The sequence below is a fragment of the Trichoplax adhaerens genome, genomic scaffold (genome assembly GCF_000150275.1).
Source record: "Trichoplax adhaerens TRIADscaffold_21 genomic scaffold, whole genome shotgun sequence".
NCBI lineage: Eukaryota > Metazoa > Placozoa > Uniplacotomia > Trichoplacea > Trichoplacidae > Trichoplax > Trichoplax adhaerens.
In genome coordinates, this window is record NW_002060962.1 from 1,147,205 (window position 1) to 1,164,903 (window position 17,699).

The 17,699-nt window shown below is 34.3% G+C and overlaps 4 protein-coding genes across 4 annotated transcripts; 3 read left to right on the forward strand and 1 right to left on the reverse strand.

Moving 5' to 3' along the window:
• Positions 1-546: 546 nt before the first annotated feature.
• On the forward strand, positions 547-4,278 carry TRIADDRAFT_51006 (uncharacterized protein; the record flags this gene model as incomplete). Its single annotated transcript, XM_002117058.1, has 11 exons — positions 547-754; positions 1,046-1,207; positions 1,666-1,714; positions 2,192-2,322; positions 2,514-2,829; positions 3,012-3,152; positions 3,275-3,359; positions 3,451-3,531; positions 3,629-3,731; positions 3,845-4,110; positions 4,189-4,278. 11 exons carry the CDS (start codon positions 547-549, stop codon positions 4,276-4,278), a joined length of 1,632 nt encoding a protein of 543 aa, XP_002117094.1.
• Positions 4,279-6,039: 1,761 nt separating this feature from the next.
• On the forward strand, positions 6,040-9,882 carry TRIADDRAFT_61191 (uncharacterized protein; the record flags this gene model as incomplete). Its single annotated transcript, XM_002117059.1, has 7 exons — positions 6,040-6,093; positions 8,454-8,591; positions 8,914-8,994; positions 9,191-9,343; positions 9,521-9,562; positions 9,692-9,749; positions 9,821-9,882. The coding sequence occupies 7 exons, from the start codon at positions 6,040-6,042 to the stop codon at positions 9,880-9,882; spliced, it is 588 nt and encodes a 195-aa protein (XP_002117095.1).
• A 1,654-nt stretch (positions 9,883-11,536) lies between these two features.
• Positions 11,537-12,656, reverse strand: TRIADDRAFT_51007 (uncharacterized protein; the record flags this gene model as incomplete). Its single annotated transcript, XM_002117139.1, has 3 exons — positions 11,537-11,759; positions 12,131-12,249; positions 12,633-12,656. The coding sequence occupies 3 exons, from the start codon at positions 12,654-12,656 to the stop codon at positions 11,537-11,539; spliced, it is 366 nt and encodes a 121-aa protein (XP_002117175.1).
• A 2,049-nt stretch (positions 12,657-14,705) lies between these two features.
• TRIADDRAFT_61193 (uncharacterized protein) lies at positions 14,706-17,500 on the forward strand (the record flags this gene model as incomplete). The annotated part of the gene is made up of 10 exons (XM_002117060.1): positions 14,706-14,765; positions 15,076-15,183; positions 15,409-15,504; positions 15,799-15,857; positions 16,277-16,366; positions 16,490-16,553; positions 16,663-16,735; positions 16,816-16,931; positions 17,123-17,248; positions 17,399-17,500. 10 exons carry the CDS (start codon positions 14,706-14,708, stop codon positions 17,498-17,500), a joined length of 894 nt encoding a protein of 297 aa, XP_002117096.1.
• Positions 17,501-17,699: the final 199 nt, after the last annotated feature.

A 17,699-nucleotide genomic window follows, 5' to 3' on the forward strand; every position in this document is an offset into this window, starting at 1 on the left:
ACTGTACGGTACAGTACAGTACAGTACAGCTTACGCACGTGTCGTTAAAACAAACAAACAAACGAAGAACATTACTAATCTACTGTACTGTATAGAACAGTACAAGTGTACAGTAGGTACGGTACATACTGTACAGTACTGTACAGTACAGTACAGTCAGTTACAGTACAGTACAGTACTGTACAGTACAGTGGTTTACAGTGTACTGTACTGTACTGTACTGTAGTCTTAGACTGTAGTACAGTACACTCAATTACATGCATACTGAACAATGCATTATGCATTCAGGGATCTGGTACAGGCTGCTTGATTGAAATAATGAGCTAGCTAACCTGTGCAGTACAGGATAGTATCTAAAGAAAGCCAGAAAAACAGATTGAGCAATCAGCTTCTGATACTGTACAGTACTGTACTGTACACTGTACACTGTGTACACTGCTGTACTGTGTACAGTATTTTAGGATCACTTCTTTGCGTTAGTTTATTGCACCTGATATAAAAATATAAATAAACAATAAATAGCAAGCTTGTGAAATGGCTACTGAGATGGTGCATCAAGGAATTGTTCAGCCACTGCTTACAGATTTATATCAGATCACAATGGCATACGCTTACTGGAAATTTAATAAACAAAGTCAGGCTGCAGTCTTTGAATTATTTTTTCGAAATAACCCATTTAAGGGAGGGTATACAATATTTGCTGGATTGAGTGATTGCATTGAGTTCGTTTCCAATTTTGCATACAGCAAATCAGGTATGGAGCATACAATTACTACTTGTAGAAGCTATCGCTATAGCTTTTAATAAGACTATGAAAGCAGACAGTTCCTGTTGAAACTCAGATAGTGTAAATGAATTAGAATATTATTACTTATTCTATCTACGTATTGCCAATGGTATTGCTAAGAACAATACACTACTCGGACAGAGTTGCTGTAATCTAGTTTATTTTAATTAATCAACAATGTCTAATTCTGATGGTGCAATAATTACTGTAAATAAATAATAACATGCTTTAGAAAATAAATTCATCAAATTCTATCAGATATAGACTATGTAAAATCCATACTGCCATCCTCTGTTGAAGAAGAATTCTTTCATTTTCTTTCTGGCATACACGGGGACCAGGTTACAATTGCAGCTGTCCCGGAGGGTTCAGTGGTATTTCCCAGAGTGCCTTTGCTAAGAGTTGAAGGTCCTTTAGCTAGTAAGCAACTTTATCTGTTGTCCTTGATAATATCCTGAAACAAATTTTCGCGAAATAAAATATCGCAACGTCATTTGTGTTAGCTATTATCAAGAGCATGCAAATTTAGTGATGCAGTGGCTTTATTAGGTAGGAGTGCAATATACAGTACATCATTTAAACTGCTAACTACTGTTTGTCGCTTTAAATGAATGGTTGCATGCGTAAAAATCGTAAACTTTCGTAGCTTAGGCATTTTAAACTGCAGTTACTGAGTACCATACTTGTTGCTAATAATGAATATAACTTATTAAAAAATTGCAATGTTGAGTCGACTACGCCAAATTTATGTGCAGTCATGGAATACATTACCACAGTAGAAGAGGACCGTTTTCTAACGAGTAATTTATTATTAGTAGCTTTGAATTCATTTATTAATGTTTACCATGACTACAGCATTTATCTTATTGCAAGGGTAGCTGTCCTACTTATGGAAACAACTTTACTTACCCTCGTGAATTATGCAAGGTAATGCCATCTCTTTTCTTTAATTTAAAAAGTTCTTGATATTAGGCTTCCTAAGAAAGATGAGCTAAAACTAAAAGCATACCATATTTCTGACATAGTTACCATTGACTGCTGTATCGTCCACAATCATTGGGCGCCATTTCAATTCTTACTAACTAAATTAAAATGACTATGTATTACAGCAGTGTAAATTTTAGAATATGTAGGTGTGCTGGAGTTGCAGCTAGTAATATACTGTATACTGTAAGTTACGTTATATTCTTGTATTTGTGACATATCGTACGCGTTCGCAATTATGATACAGCATAACACAGTAATATAAATAGTCAGTGTTAATCCAGTCCTGGTCCTAGTGGATTTGTGATGTAGTTATTAATTGGGAATATAAATAAGTGATGCTGCTAAGAATATAGTAATAAGAATCATAGAGTTACGTACAATAAACAATGGACGGTCTATTTGTTTATACGGAGACAGCCTTGTAACTACCAACGCAACGAGGTTTCGCCTAACAGCTGGAAATGATAAACCATTATTCGAATTTGGTTTACGCCGTGCTCAGGGACCGAATGGTGGCTTATCTGCTTCAAGATACTGCTATATCGGAGGTTGTTGACATTAAATTGAATCATTTGCCAAATAGTGTGATACTGTCATGCTACTGTATATATTGAAACTCTAGTCTATTAGTTTGGCAACATAGGCATTGAGTAAAAGACGACAGACATTAGGATAATAGCCTTTGATTAACTGCATATGCTGTATATCACAGATTATATATGCTATTTTCTAAATCAAGGTTTCAATGGTACAAGCAATGTTCTGGCCGGAAAACTTTTCTCAATCCCTGTTGTTGGTACTCATTCTCATGCTTTTGTTATGTCCTTTTCTGGCTTAACGGATCTTTGTAAAACTCATGTGCAATATGCCACTGGTTCCGATAGCAAGTTGTTTGATTTAAAATGTGGCACACAAAAATGGCTTACTCAAATATCCCCAATGCTAGACGTTGCGGAGGATGAGATTATCGAAGGTGAATTGGCTGCATTCATTTCTATTGCAATTGCATTTCCTACAAACTTTTTGGCACTTGTTGATACTTACGACGTAATCAGGTAAAAATATCTAAACCTCGAAGAGGTGTAACCGCAATATTCGTATTGTGCATGGTGTAGTTCACATTTCTATATTGAATCTGCTATCAACGGATTGTATTTATTATATTGTATTTATTATATTTATTATTGGATCAAAATAACATATAATTTGATCGCCTTATCGAACTTAACTGATGTAGAAGTGGCATACCCTGTTTTTGCGCCGTAACACTTGCATTAGACGAGGCTGGATATCGTGCTAAAGGCATTCGATTAGATTCAGGTGACTTGGCTTATCTTTCAAGACAGAGCAGGTGCCAATTTCAACTGTTAGCCGAAAGGTTAGTAAATTATTGCATTGATTTATCACTTCATACTATTGCTGTAGCTGTTACTGTCAACAAAATGGACAGTGGCTAGCGATTTTTTAAGCTCTTGATTATCTGATATGAATGGTATATAGGTTAAATAAGCCATGGCTTTCATTATTAACCATAGTTGCTAGTAATGATATAAATGTGCGGACCATGAATTCCTTAAACCAGCAGGTCTTAATGACTAAATCTAGCTAATTTCAATAATAATAATACAATATTTATGTTAGAGATGAATTATTTTTTTGTTACGGTATTCTTTTAGGGTCACCAGATTAATGCATACGGTATTGGAACTCATCTGGTCACTTGCCAAGAACAGCCTGCACTTGGCTGCGTATACAAGGTAGTTTATAAGGATCTTTTTTGTAGGTTATTTATAGTAAATGTATGGTTGAAGTTGATTGCTCGTCTAAGCATCACAATTTCATCTTGATATGAAGTTAGTCGAATTGGACGGTGTTGCTAAAATGAAGTTGACTCAAGAAAGATCTAAATTGTCCTTGCCTGCGAAAAAGAAAGTGTATAGATTATTTGGAGAAAATGGTAGTAAAGATAGGATTAATGCTTGCATGATGTAGTTACTTGTTTGATCGGTCATGGGTTAGGATCTCATTGATGTGTAGTAGCTTAAACGCCGAATTTTTTATAATCTGAAGGTAGCCCATTGGCGGATCTCTTGCAGAAATATGATGAATCACCCCCACTTGTCGATCAGCAAGTACTTTGCTGTCATCCTTTTCAAGAATCAGAGCGTAAATACATCGTTCCATCTAGAGTAGAAGAGATGAACTGTAACTATTGGATAAAAGGAAAATCATGTAAAGAAATACCCAAATTAGTAGATATTCGAAATTATTGTCAAAATCAAGTTAATAGCCTAAGAAGGGATCATCAATTACTTTCGAATTTGAATACGTATAAGGTATCAAACATTTCTTCTTGCATCTTTGTACGTATTTGGACGTATGACATTACTGTAAATCGTTTCTATGTACTGTAGGTTTTTGTTAGCGATGCCTTGTACCAGACTATGCATAAACTTTGGGTTGGTGATACTACCATGAGGGAGCCTGGTTCTTATCATGAATGAATGATCACGGCAATAGGATTTCAATGTCCTGACCCATCAAATTTTAATCATTTTAATTGGATTTGATACGTGCGTGTATGTTATTATAACATTGCTATCGTTTTTACGTATAAAGTACTGTATATGGTCTCACCAGGTTTAAATGATGAATGATTTAATTAAAACAATATGCATATAATATGATATCATTTATTTTCTACCTTTACTGATTGCATTAGTAATTAATATACAGTACAGTACTGTATAATTAGTAAATGCTACAGAAGCATTTCATTTATTTAATTTTTAGTCTTCGGAGTTATTTAACATACAGTACAGTTCTGTATAATTAGTAAATGCTACAGAAGTATTTCATTTATTTAATTTTAGTCTTAGGAGTTATGGGCCACTTTAGCGTCCAAATACTCTGTATGATATTAAGAGGAGTAAACTGGCCAAGAATTCGTTATTCCAAAAAAAAAAAATAATATCAAGTAATAATAATATTTATTTATATATTTCAATGAACCAACTACGCTAGACTGAAAAATTGTGAGGTCATATTGGAGACATTGAGAATAAGTTGTCGTTTTCTACAGTACTTGGAGAAGACATTATAACCTGTTGGAAGTGTTATCTACTCAACAGAAAGCTATAAAAATGTGTTTATGCCTCGTTCAAGTGAGTTAGTATTGGTCACCTAAGTGAGCTCACTTAAAAGGTGGACTCTATTTCTGTCGTTTGTAATTGCAAGCTTCGCTTTGTAGCAAATACGTATCTAGCAAATATGTATCTATCAGCTATCATCTGGTATACGCACGCGTACACCGAGTCTGCTAAGAGCTAATATTTGCCTGTAATATTGCGGGTCATAAAGTGAACGCTTACTGTAGAGTAATGTACAGTACGGTACTGTCCAGGTCACCATCGATACAGTAGAGAGAAAAGGCTTTTACAGTACAGTACTGTACAAAATCGTGAAAAAAACGAATTAAAATCATTTATTTCACCAAAATAAATTATACAGGCATGTTTATGAGAGCTTCTTCTTTCCACACATAATAATTTTGATGAATTTCGTTGTCAAAATATCGCAAAACATTAGTGTTGATTTCTCTGAAACGAAAAGGATCACGCTGTAAAGTACAGTACAGTACTGTACAGTACTGTATAGTAGTGTACAGTGTACAGTGCACTGTACTGTACACGAATACCTCTGTAGGTGGTACGGTACGGTTGAGAACGGTTCAAGGAAGCAGCGGTTGGTGGTTACATACGATGCATTTTTTTTCCATACTGTATCCCTATCATGACCTTACTGTACTCTACTCTACTCTATGGTACTCTGGCACTACGGCATGAAGCATACTACTATGTTTTAATATGGTAGCATCAAAACAGTATACTATACCATTCAACACCTTGAAGCCTTATCATCATTATATCCCATGTGGCAAATTGCCAGTCACTAGCCCCTGTAAAATCTTCCATAGTTGGCAGTCAAAGGTGAAGGCTTTTAACTCTGCCGACTGCTGCCATCTACGCGATCATTTACATATTTTAGATATATATTGTATTGCCAGTTGGTGATCTAGATCGCTATCGTCGTTGTAAAATAGAAGGAAGAAAAAGGCAAATCAGATCGCCATTTTGTTACGGTGTTGATGATACTGTATTGACTGATTTTAGAACAGTATTGTAGGATAACTGAGTTGAATTCCACTTTAGAAAGCTTAATATCGTCGTTACAAGCAGTAAACGCGATCCAAAGTGACGGCAAACATGGCCTGTGGTACGCTAAGAACATGGACCATGGCGATCCTCATTTTACAACTGGTATAGTATAAATTCATTTCTTATTTTTGAAAGACTTTTGATTGGATATTTTCCATTCTCCTTGCTTCTAATCACAAAATTAATACTAATAAATGGATGATACTCTGTTATTTTACCATCATCTGGCGATAGAGAATGAATCGTCAATCTGCAAAAAAACTCCACTATACGTTCTACTTCATCAGTGACCTGAATCAATCCGTCGCATACGCATTGACGATAGAATCAGTTAATTGAATTTTGTAAATAACTTTCCGCTGCTGGTTTTGAACAAAACTATCTTAATTAATAGAAAGTAAATTGTAGTGTATGGTAGACAGCAACAAATGCACCACATAGAGCAACATTATAGTGGATAATGATCCATTCTATCGACAGGCTTAGGTATTTATGTTAGAATGAATCTTTCAAGTTGTAACGACGACAACGCCATGTAAAATAGCACAGTAGCTGCAGGATGAATTCTACATTTGCAATGTTAATCACGATGTACAATATACAGTGGAGATAGATAGGATCTTACAAACACTTTAGCATTTTTCCATCGGAAGCAGTAATCGAAGATCCTGTCATGACAAGTATTCGTATTAGTTCCAAATGGGAGTTGTATATTCAATAATTTCGTTTTCAATCGGTCATAAAATAAATTCCATCGGAGAAACCCTTTTTAAACAAACAATACTCGATTCCAAGCCAGCCGGGCGTAATCAAATCAAGTGGCTGACTGTAAATTGATTGCAATCATAGCAGTAATCAAAAATACTATTTCGTCACCAGTGAAAAATAAACTTTGTGCACCAACTGCTGTTATCACATGGAGTTAAAATATTTCCAACTTCAATTAATGGTGCCTTTCTATCTAAATTATTAATAGAGAGCCGGTTATTTGTCAGAAACCACTTACTGCAGTTGTGATTACAGTATACTGTACCTTGACAATTTTTATTAATCCGAGGGATCAATCCACTCATTTTATTCTTCCTTTATCATTATCTCTTACTATTTCCTTCGTACTTATATTGAATGTACAAAACTTAAAGGAAGAGACGCAATAATATTTGTCGTATGCTGAACCTTAATGCACATACTATTTTTTTAAAAAGAAGGTCGTAACATGATTTCAAGAAATCAATTACTGTAATGTGAAAAAGGCATTGACATTCTATCCTAACCGTAAGCTTATTTCCAATTTGTAAAAGCGCACATTCGAGGAAAGATCAGATCTGATTTCGGAAATCAATTTAAAATTGCGTGACAATATTATGGCCTTGTTGGCCTTTTCTTTCAAAATATTGCCCAACTGTAAGCTTATTGCAGGTTTTGCTTTGCGGTTTTTACACGAGTGTTAATGAATTTGCGGTACTAATTTATTAAAACTACGTTGGTTTAGAATTAGTTTAAAATGGCAGCAAGATTTTACTTTTAACTTTGCTCTATGTTGCACTACTTGCAGTACGGAGCGCCATACAAATCGTAATTCCGTAATATTTATTTTACGCGTATATCGCCGAACTTCAAATTGAGAAACTTTTCACTATTCCTACACTTTCTCTGCAGATTGTACTGACCGTAGGCGAACATCTTTCCGCATACAGTATTACGATGAAAGATATAGTCTTTCGTTAATTATAATTATATATACGATTCTGTTCAACTTAAAGCATGAATTTATATGAACGGTAAGTACTTAGCTGTGTTTAGTTATACAAAACAACCCACAATCGACATTCACCTATGATTTACGAGCATAACCATTTTCTTAACTTTATTTGGAGAAACGGAAATTTTGCTACATTCTGGTTAGATTGAACTAATTTTATGGCCGTCCTTATATAATGGCTAAACCTTACTGAAGTGATGCTACTATTTACAATCAATTAATTAAATTGTACTGACTGCAAATAATCACTATTGGATAGGAAATACGCAACGAAAGATATATACAATAGCATGAGTTTAAAGCTGTAAATTGATTTCCGATGTACTATTCTGATTGCGACGTTCATCGTCTTACTACTGTAATTTTCACAGTACTATATCTCGCTAATTTCGTCAAGTGTGCATAATTTAATTTAATTTATTTTGTGCAGTTAGTTAATTTAAAATTGTTCATTCTTGGTTATTTCACCTTATCTTACCAATAAATAATAGATCGAAAGTCTCATACTGTTTGCAAAGTTGTAAACTTCCTATTATACTTTTACAGCTAAAAAATGAATGGATGACATTTTGACTTTTATCGTTTTGAACAATTGTGAAATCTTTTTTATCGATATTTACGTAACATTTACTGCTTATTATACTGTATATGTCTACTATTACAGAAACTGATTCAAGTTGACGCTTGATTAAATTTTTAGATTTCTCTTCTGGAACGTATAACATTCGACTTTATGGGTGCTGTCTGGGCTTTAATTATTGGTAACTTTGTGGCTATCCTTATTACCGTCGTCGGTACTTTCGGAGCTTACCAATTCAGACCACGTTATTTGATTATGGTTAGTATTTTTGACATAGTTGGTATTCTCATAAAATAGTTACGGTATGGTCAACATTCGTAATGTTTGTACGGTAATGTCATTGCTATTTCTTTCATATTTTTCACGTGTTTCTGTGCCTATATATTAATCCATGTTAAGGAATTCTTTTAGTTGTAACATACACAAATTACAAATTTTTAAGCTTTGCATTCTTACATTAATTATGGCATTCAGTACATTCATGAATTAATGCTAATGAGCTATTAATTGCCTCGATTAAATTGATAATTGGAGTGTTTTAAAGACTGACTTGGGTGAAAAATTCTTTATAATATTTTAGTATCTAATTTGGTCCTTCGCGTGGATTGCTTGCAATGTTGCAGTGATGTTAACCTACTTGGAAATCTCCATTTTTAAACAGGTGATTTCAATTTGCGTGTGCGTTAAATCGTTGCTTTGGAAAGTTGTAATCGCCTAGAATCATATAAATTATTACAAACTATGATTAAAAGGTTTATTGGCAAATAAAAGGAGATCGCTGACCTTATATGTGACAAAATTAATATCATTGGCTGCTTCTATTTATGATCAATAATGCTTTACTTCCTTTTTTTTAGGGTGGCACTATTTTAACAATAAATACGGAAAGCGCAAGTTGGTGGAAAAATAATGGAATTGGCTGCACCGTTGAATATGAGTCGAGCTCTCAGACCGGCTCAACGAGTTCGGCAATCATTGCGAAAGTAACGGGATGTATCTTAGAATACAAGGTATGGTAATATCTAAACTTATAATAATTCCTTTAAGAATTTTTCATATTTATACTGACATTTATAGTGATTACTATTATGTTAATTGAGACTAGAATTCCGAGATCTGATTTGTTTACGTTAAAAGAGTTTTTGTTGGGACTGATAACTTTTATTTATTTGTATAATTATAATTAGTATGTTGAGGTCATTCATGCTGGAATCCAATGCTTTTTCTCAGTAAGTTTACTAAGATTACCGTTGACAATTTTATTATTTGCTCTTGATGAATGCAGCATTAACTGATGAATTAATTATAGGATTCCAGATAGTCATTTTGGCTAATTTTTTGGTCTTTTTTTACTAAAGTTGTTAGGTATCATTATTGGTTCTTGGTTAACTCATCGACTGTACAATCCTAAAGCGAGTAAGTCTATTTATTTTGGAACTTCGTTGTTGTCTTTGTGTGCCTAATTATTTTGCTAATTCAATTTCTAGTCGATCAATCTGCCAATAGCGCAAGTTACAGATCAACTAATTTTCATTTACAAAATGTGTAAGACAACTTTCATATTCTGTATTCCAATATATATGACATATTACTGCATAAGTTACTAACTAGTAAAGGATTCTTACACATTATGATTTCACGTGGATTTGTTCATAATAATCCATCTTTCAGTGCATTTACAGTGATGGCATTATATGTAGTCGTTACCCTTTTAGAAATCTAATAATGCTAACGAAAATTCACTCTTTGCAATATAGAAATTTGTAAACAATATCGTACTGCACACCACAAGAACACAATTCAGATTGCACCGCTTGATTATGGCTTTGGATGTCATTAGTTTACGCTAAATATTTTACCGAATCAACTCTATATGCACTATCTATCTGTAATCTTTAGCAATACAGTACATAAACTTTATCATTTTTTATTAGCAAGACTTGATTTTAAGCTCCAAATTTTGTCAAGATAACTTTCTAACCGTGTTAAACGACAGGTGTATGTATATAATCAATTTTTTTATAACGTTTTGCACTATGGGAAAAGTTGCACTCGGATCGATTTTGAACATTAAGCAAAATTGTAGACTTAGTACAATAAGCATTACTGATTTGTACGTCTTAGTAAATGGGTATATGAGTGACTTTTATCATAGACGTATGAGTATCAATGAAAATTTATGTAGCTGTTTCATTTATTGTATAGTCTAGTGTTATTATCCGTTAGAAAGTATACTTCAATATTGTGTGATAACTATATTAGTCTTCCAGGCATTGATTTAATATTGTTCATGCTCTCGTTAAAGATTTAGATTAGTAGAGGTCTTCAACCTCGAATAGATCTTTCGATTCTAATTGTAATCCGAGTTCAATACTCGTATACTCGTACTATATACCGTCAGTTGTATTTATGTTATTTTTAATAATAATAATTATTATCACTAGTATTTTAGATGGGGCGTTTTGTAAATCAACTATTAGTTTAACACTTACCAATCAAGACTACTTTGCTGCAAGATATTGTAATCCTTTTTCAACAGTACTTGTCAGTATGATATCAGAGAAGAATAAAATATTTCGATATCTCTTAATCTAAGAGTATAATAATTTATTTTCGATGTACAAAAGTTATCAGGGACACGTAGATTATACAATACAGTTACATGAACAGTCGTTATTTATCAAAACAACAAAAAGTAATTGCTGTCATAATTTGGGTAACGTTGCGGAGATGTCAAAATTCCACTGACATTGGGAGATGAGAATATTTCCATCGTCGCAATAAATAACATACAGATGAATGTAATAGGTTACCTTTCTACATATTACTCTGGCATCATTTTGTGGCGAAATATGTAAGTTCATGTATTCATCCGACAAAACTTCCGTTAAGATTTTAATATTCCCAAAGTAGATATTCAAAGCTGCGTCGCAAGCTTCACTTTCAACACAGACGGTTGGCAGCCGTTAGGCGTACATTATCAATAAAATTAATGGGTAAATCCGAAATGCTAGACATTAGGTTTCAGGTTTACACATCGCGGTAGTGTCTTGAAACTTGCGTTTTTAAACACTGGATAAAAAATTAGGGAATAAGCCAGGATTCAAAGACTAGTATAAATGACAGTGCCGGTTCGTTGAAATGAACAGTAATCACAGTCGTTACGAAATTTAATTCGTGCATTTACAATAACTAATTTTCAACTAGTTTTCGGTGCTGACACCATATTTTTCTTTCATACGATCAAGCTCTGATCTCTTCTTCTCTTTATCCATTTTAGTGAAGGCCTTATTAGACTGATAATATAGAACGACCAAGTAACGATTACAAACGTTAAAGCCTGATAAATGTTCACATGCGTTCTTGGCATCAAAGATGTCTTCATAAACTACGAAAGCGGTACCTTTCGTATCGGCATTCGTTCCTCTAATAAATCAAATATACAGTTCAGTGTAAGATAGCAAAAAACTAGATTACTATACCAAGTGTTAGCAATATATTTATGGTAGTACAAGAAGAAATGAGTAACAATTATCTAGCAACAACTAATTACAGTATTATCAATCGAACAATTGCCAGGCATAAAATTGATCCAATAGAAGTCAAACATGAATTTTAACCAACTAATTCACAAATAAGAACTTTATCTGACACATTGAGCATATATATATATAAAAATGCACGTACTACAGACTATCGTACGTATCGCTGACTCGGTGTGTCGGATAAAATTCCGATCGTATATCCAATATCATTTAGCGTATTTAGAATATAATACGAGTATACAAACTGCTCACAGTCGGATTTGTCGAATAGCTCCGTATTTGCCAAAAATGTCGTACAATTCTTCGCCAGTAATTTTATACGGTAAATTTCTGACGTACAGGATTCGATTGACTTCAGGTGGTAGTCGTATCTAATACGTATAAGAAAAACATGGAGTTAAACTTGTTATTTCAAAGTTGTAGATTAAGTTGGTTGAATGGATGGATCGTTCCATTTTGCTATGGACTAATAGTAGACTGAACTGAATTCTGATGTGCGGAAGTGAGTTATCAATGATGCGATATTGAAGATTTGAAGTTTTGACGTTTACGCAGTGTAGTAAAAAGCTGCACGATCATGGCCAACATTGATTGGATTTGATCCAAGAGATCAACTCCGCAATTGGGCATGGACAAGCCGTTACTATTTTTCGGTCATTATTCATCATTCCTAACGAACTTTCCAAGTACTTTATGAACTCTAGACTGATTATTCATGAAAGGAAGATTGTTAATGTAGTAGAATTCAACTTACATTGGAACGCTTTTGCATCGCCATGATCACACTTGGGAGTTTTTCTGACCACTGACGAGCAACCCTTACGCTGATGGCAGTAGTTACCACCACACGACAGCACAGTACTGTACAGTAGAGTGCGATAGTAGTGTATGAAGCACTACCGGGAAGAAAGTGACCGAACTTTTTCTGCGCGTTTGTCTTGCTCAAAGGTAGTACAGAAACTGAAAACAGAGCTGCTGATTGCATACAGTACAGTAAAAGTCTGGCCAATGCTGTACTATACACTAGTGTACAGTACAGTAGAATGTAAAGGATGCTGCATTAGTAAGTACAGTACTGTGCTGTACAGTACTTTGCGCAGCATCATTACCGTACTGTACAGTGTAGACTGTAATACTGTACTGTACAGTACTGTGTACTGTACTGTACTTTGTCCGATACTGTACTGGTATGTACAGTGTATACGCATGCGTGGTACTGTACAGTACTGTACTGTAAGTCGTGGGAAGACTACTGTACTGTACTGTACTTTGTCTGATACTGTATTGGTATGTACAGTACAGTACAGTACAGTACAGTACAGTACAGTACAGCACTGTACAGTGTACTGTAGAATGTGTCTCGTTTCCATTCTACAGTACTGTACTGTACTGTACTGTGTGTACCGTACAGTGTACGTGCGTGCACCTGCAAGGTGAACCAACCTTATTCACCGTAATCATCTGTCAGGGCATACGCATGCGTGGTCGGCAGCCGCAGTAGGAAGATTGACGTAACTCGGAAAAAGTCTTTAGACAGTAGTACCTAACTTTTATTGCGTTGGTGCAACGTCTTACTCTTTGAATAATCGCATGAAATTGGAGATACAGACTCCTAGAATACAGTAGTGTATCATTCTTTAAGCTAATTACGCTGAGTATCTGAGTAATCGGGGTTATTACCGTATTGCTGGGCCTACTGTACACTGTACAGTACTGTAGTCTGTAATCTATAGTACTGAGTACAGTACAGTACTGCGTTGAGAGCGACCAGACTACAGTACTATGCACCGTACAGCACAGTCGTAGTACTGTATGCAGACTGTACTGTACACTGTACAGTGTACCAGTGTACCTGCAAGGTGAACCACCGTAATCATTTGTCAACATGCAGTAAGTAGTTCCGCTACTGCAGCAGTAGAGGGACGTAGGCAAGCAAAACTTGCAGTGCAGAACATTTCCTTTCTTCCTTAATCTTTCACTTGAAAATATTATTATTCATCGGTTGTTGAGATAGCCAAATGAATAGCAGATACTTATTGAAGAATCAGAGGATACGATCAGGCATTTGGAAGTGGATGAACAACAATGATACTTCCGTTCTTTGCAAGCGTACTCTCGCAAGTTATGAAAGTTCGGCAAGCAACTCAAAGGTAATGATGAAAATGACATCAACAAGTATGCGTTACCATAAGTGATCTAAGCAGCGAAATGGCATGCGTTAAAATGGAAAATTCCTACCCTTTGAACAGCATATAGATAATGCAGTATATCATTGACGTTTGGAAAGCAAATTATCGTTCGCCGCTTCAATAGAATTGATCTAGTTTATATAACTCAGCTTGCAACAGTTGTCCAAACTGCGGTACGAATTATATGATTATTATACTGTACAGAGTACAGTACTGTGCTGATCACTATCAATCACCATACCCTTCGGGGAAGATGGAATTATAGGAAAGAAAGCCTACTTTGCGAGTAATTTGCTTCAGTCATAACTCATGACCATCCAAATTAATGACATACTTAGTAGGGTTTTCCACACTGGCCATAGAATGATTGCCACTGTATTTTCGTTATACTGGATAGAATTATATCTGATTATGGTGCAATTGAAGTTATTAGCATACGGTACAACAATTTTTGAATGACATTGACTAGATACAGTATGCACTCGATTACAATAAAGTACTTATAACGTATCATGAAACATAGTCTACTCTAGCATTAGTTAACATTCTACTGAATTGATAGGACATTAAAGTAATTACTAATTTCATATTTTTTTTATATTACGGTGTAATTATCACTCTAATAACAGTCCTCTGGCATGCCGGAATATGTCAAAATTGTTGAGGTTGGTCCGCGTGATGGATTACAAAATATAAAGGTAATATGACATCAAAAACTTATTGGATCAGAAGTGAATTGGCTTTACAATGTTTTTCTGTTTATTAATTATAAAATGAGTCAAGTTTATACTATACGCTATGTCACAAAACTATTCGTATTTCACATAGTATTTGAGTCAGCCTTTTCTCAGCATAAGAGTACTTGTAAGTTTATTTGCTTCCTGGGTAGAATGTTTTATCAACTACAGTATTTATTATCACCATGAATTTAAAGTAATGCTTATTAAATTATTCAATGACTTCTCTCGAACTGGAATGATCTAATCGATTGTGTCGGTAATATTATAGACATTTGTTCCAACCGATGTGAAGATCGAATTAATTAATCGTTTATCAAATACAGGATTACCTGTTGTAGAAGTTACTAGCTTTGTCTCTCCGAAATGGGTACCACAGGTGACCGATATTGCTTAATTAACTGTTTTATCGACGGTATAACTATAAAGTATATCACGTAGGCACAAATGAATTATCTGATTCTTATTATGGATATACTGTATATTATAAAGTATTAAGTTGTCTCTGTCTATACCGTACAGCTTTTTACCTCATTGACTGATTAAGATTTCAATTTTGTTTGACGTACTTGCAAATAGTTAAATATTATATTTGTTGTTACAGATGGCTGATAATGCTGATGTACTGAAAGGTATTGACAAAAATCCAAACGTATCTTACCCAGTTTTAACCCCAAATTTGAAAGGATTTTCTTCAGCGGTAAGTTTAAGAAGGACAGTATCGTCTGAGTGCTTACAAACTAAATCAAATAATATAAACGTGCTATTTAATTCTCTATTCCGTATTAGTCAGTATATGCTATGATACTGCTTATAAAACAAGTCTATTAAGTTGAGTTATAATCAAATTCATTACCTTGTCGTACTTAACATATCCACAATTGTGGTTAGTAAGAATAATTTAGTGCTGTACCATTAAAGTTTCCAGTTACACCTATATGTAACCTGGAATCACTAAATAGCTTGGATTGATTATAATTTGATTAAAAATTAGATGGAAGCTGGTGCAAAAGAAGTTGCAATATTTGGCGCGGTGTCAGAAACTTTTACAAAGTAGGTAGCAATTCTACTAAAATCATATTCCAAATGATACTTATTACAAAGTTATTCATCAACATTATAATAGCGTAATTGCGTAGATTTATAGTTAGTAATTACATGCTGTTACAACAGTGTACTACAATCCATGCAGCGTTGCACAAGACTAGTACAAGAAATTCTAGTATATTATGATGAAGCATTCTTAATTATGACGGGGACTATAGTAGGTGGTTATGCCATCACATTTTTTATAAAAGCATAACATACAACTTCGGATATCAAATTTATATTAGACGCGCCACTTTTCATCTTGTACGATAGCAGATGATGCAAAAACTTTGTCTTAGTTCATTGCATTGGAATGATATGAAACAGTCCTGTGTTATGGTCTTTCAATCTCCAAATCATATATAAAAATTTTTCTACACTAGGAAGAATGTCAACGCTACTATTAAGGACAGTCTCGAAAGTTTTAACAGCCTTTGTGATGAAGCAAAGAAATTAAACATCAAAATTAGAGGGTAAATTCGTAATCAAGATATCAATCATTTTGATTACCCTGATAAGCTTACATCAAGAATAAAAGTCCATTCAAAGTTGAAAATGTTAGCAATCAATGCCCATTGCATTTTGTTCAATACTAGCTATATTTCGTGCGTCCTTGGATGCCCGTATGAAGGGAAAATTGAACCGACAGCAGTAGCAAATGTTAGATATACTTATATGAAAAAATCTAAGTAGCCGAATGTAGATATTCTTAAATGAATATTTTATTCCGTTAGCTGAATTAAAAACAGCGTTTCCATCGTTAATTTAGGTTGCCAAACAATTGATTGATATGGGCTGTTATGAAATTTCTCTCGGCGATACCATCGGAGTTGGTACACCGGGTAAAAATTGCAAATGTGGAATTTTTTTAGTACCATATCACGCAAAATAGTAGTATAAACCAATTTTTTGGACCCTTTAGGTTCTATGGCAGCAATGCTGAAAGAAGTGACGAAAGTTGTACCAGCATCTAAGTTAGCCGTACATTGCCACGATACATATGGACAAGCTTTAGCTAACATTTTAACAGCTATTCAGGTATGAATACTAAAAGAATAAAATTCTTTGCAAAGCAATATATCCATCAAATTTTACAGTATACAGAATGTGTAAAGCAGCCGTCATTGTTTACGTTGTTATTTGCTACGTTTGAATTTACAACGGTAAAATTACTGAACTTGTATGAATGTTCTTAAGCAGTAATTTCAGAATCTAAATTTCGATTTTAGATGGGAGTATCAGTCGTAGATGCGTCAGTAGCAGGATTAGGTGGCTGTCCTTACGCTAAGGGCGCTTCGGGTAACGTTGCAACCGAAGATGTGGTTTACATGCTAAATGGATTAAATATAAAAACGGTAAGTAAGCATAAATAGCTCAGCTAATGTAGCTAAACTAGCAAAGCTAGTATCAATTTAGAGTATGGGCAATGATTGATTGAGAATGCACGTTATGATGTCATTTGAAAATGAAAATATCGTAATAACTTTGAATTTACACAATTTCAGGGTGTAGATTTGAATAGCGTAATAGACTCCGCCAAATTTATTACAGATTTTATTGGAATGCGACCAGAATCGAAAGTGACAAGAGCAATAGCTAAATTATAATATAAATCACGTTTGAAAAAGCCAATCGGATAGATAGAGTGCTTTGAATGAATTATCAATTTGTTGCATTTAATATCCTCTATTTTGCATACAGTTTGTAATGTCTTTGCCGACTCGAAACCTTACCATACTAGATAATCATATTAAGCTTTGTGATTGGCTTATCAAAATCTTGCTTACAATAAGCAAGTAACGATAA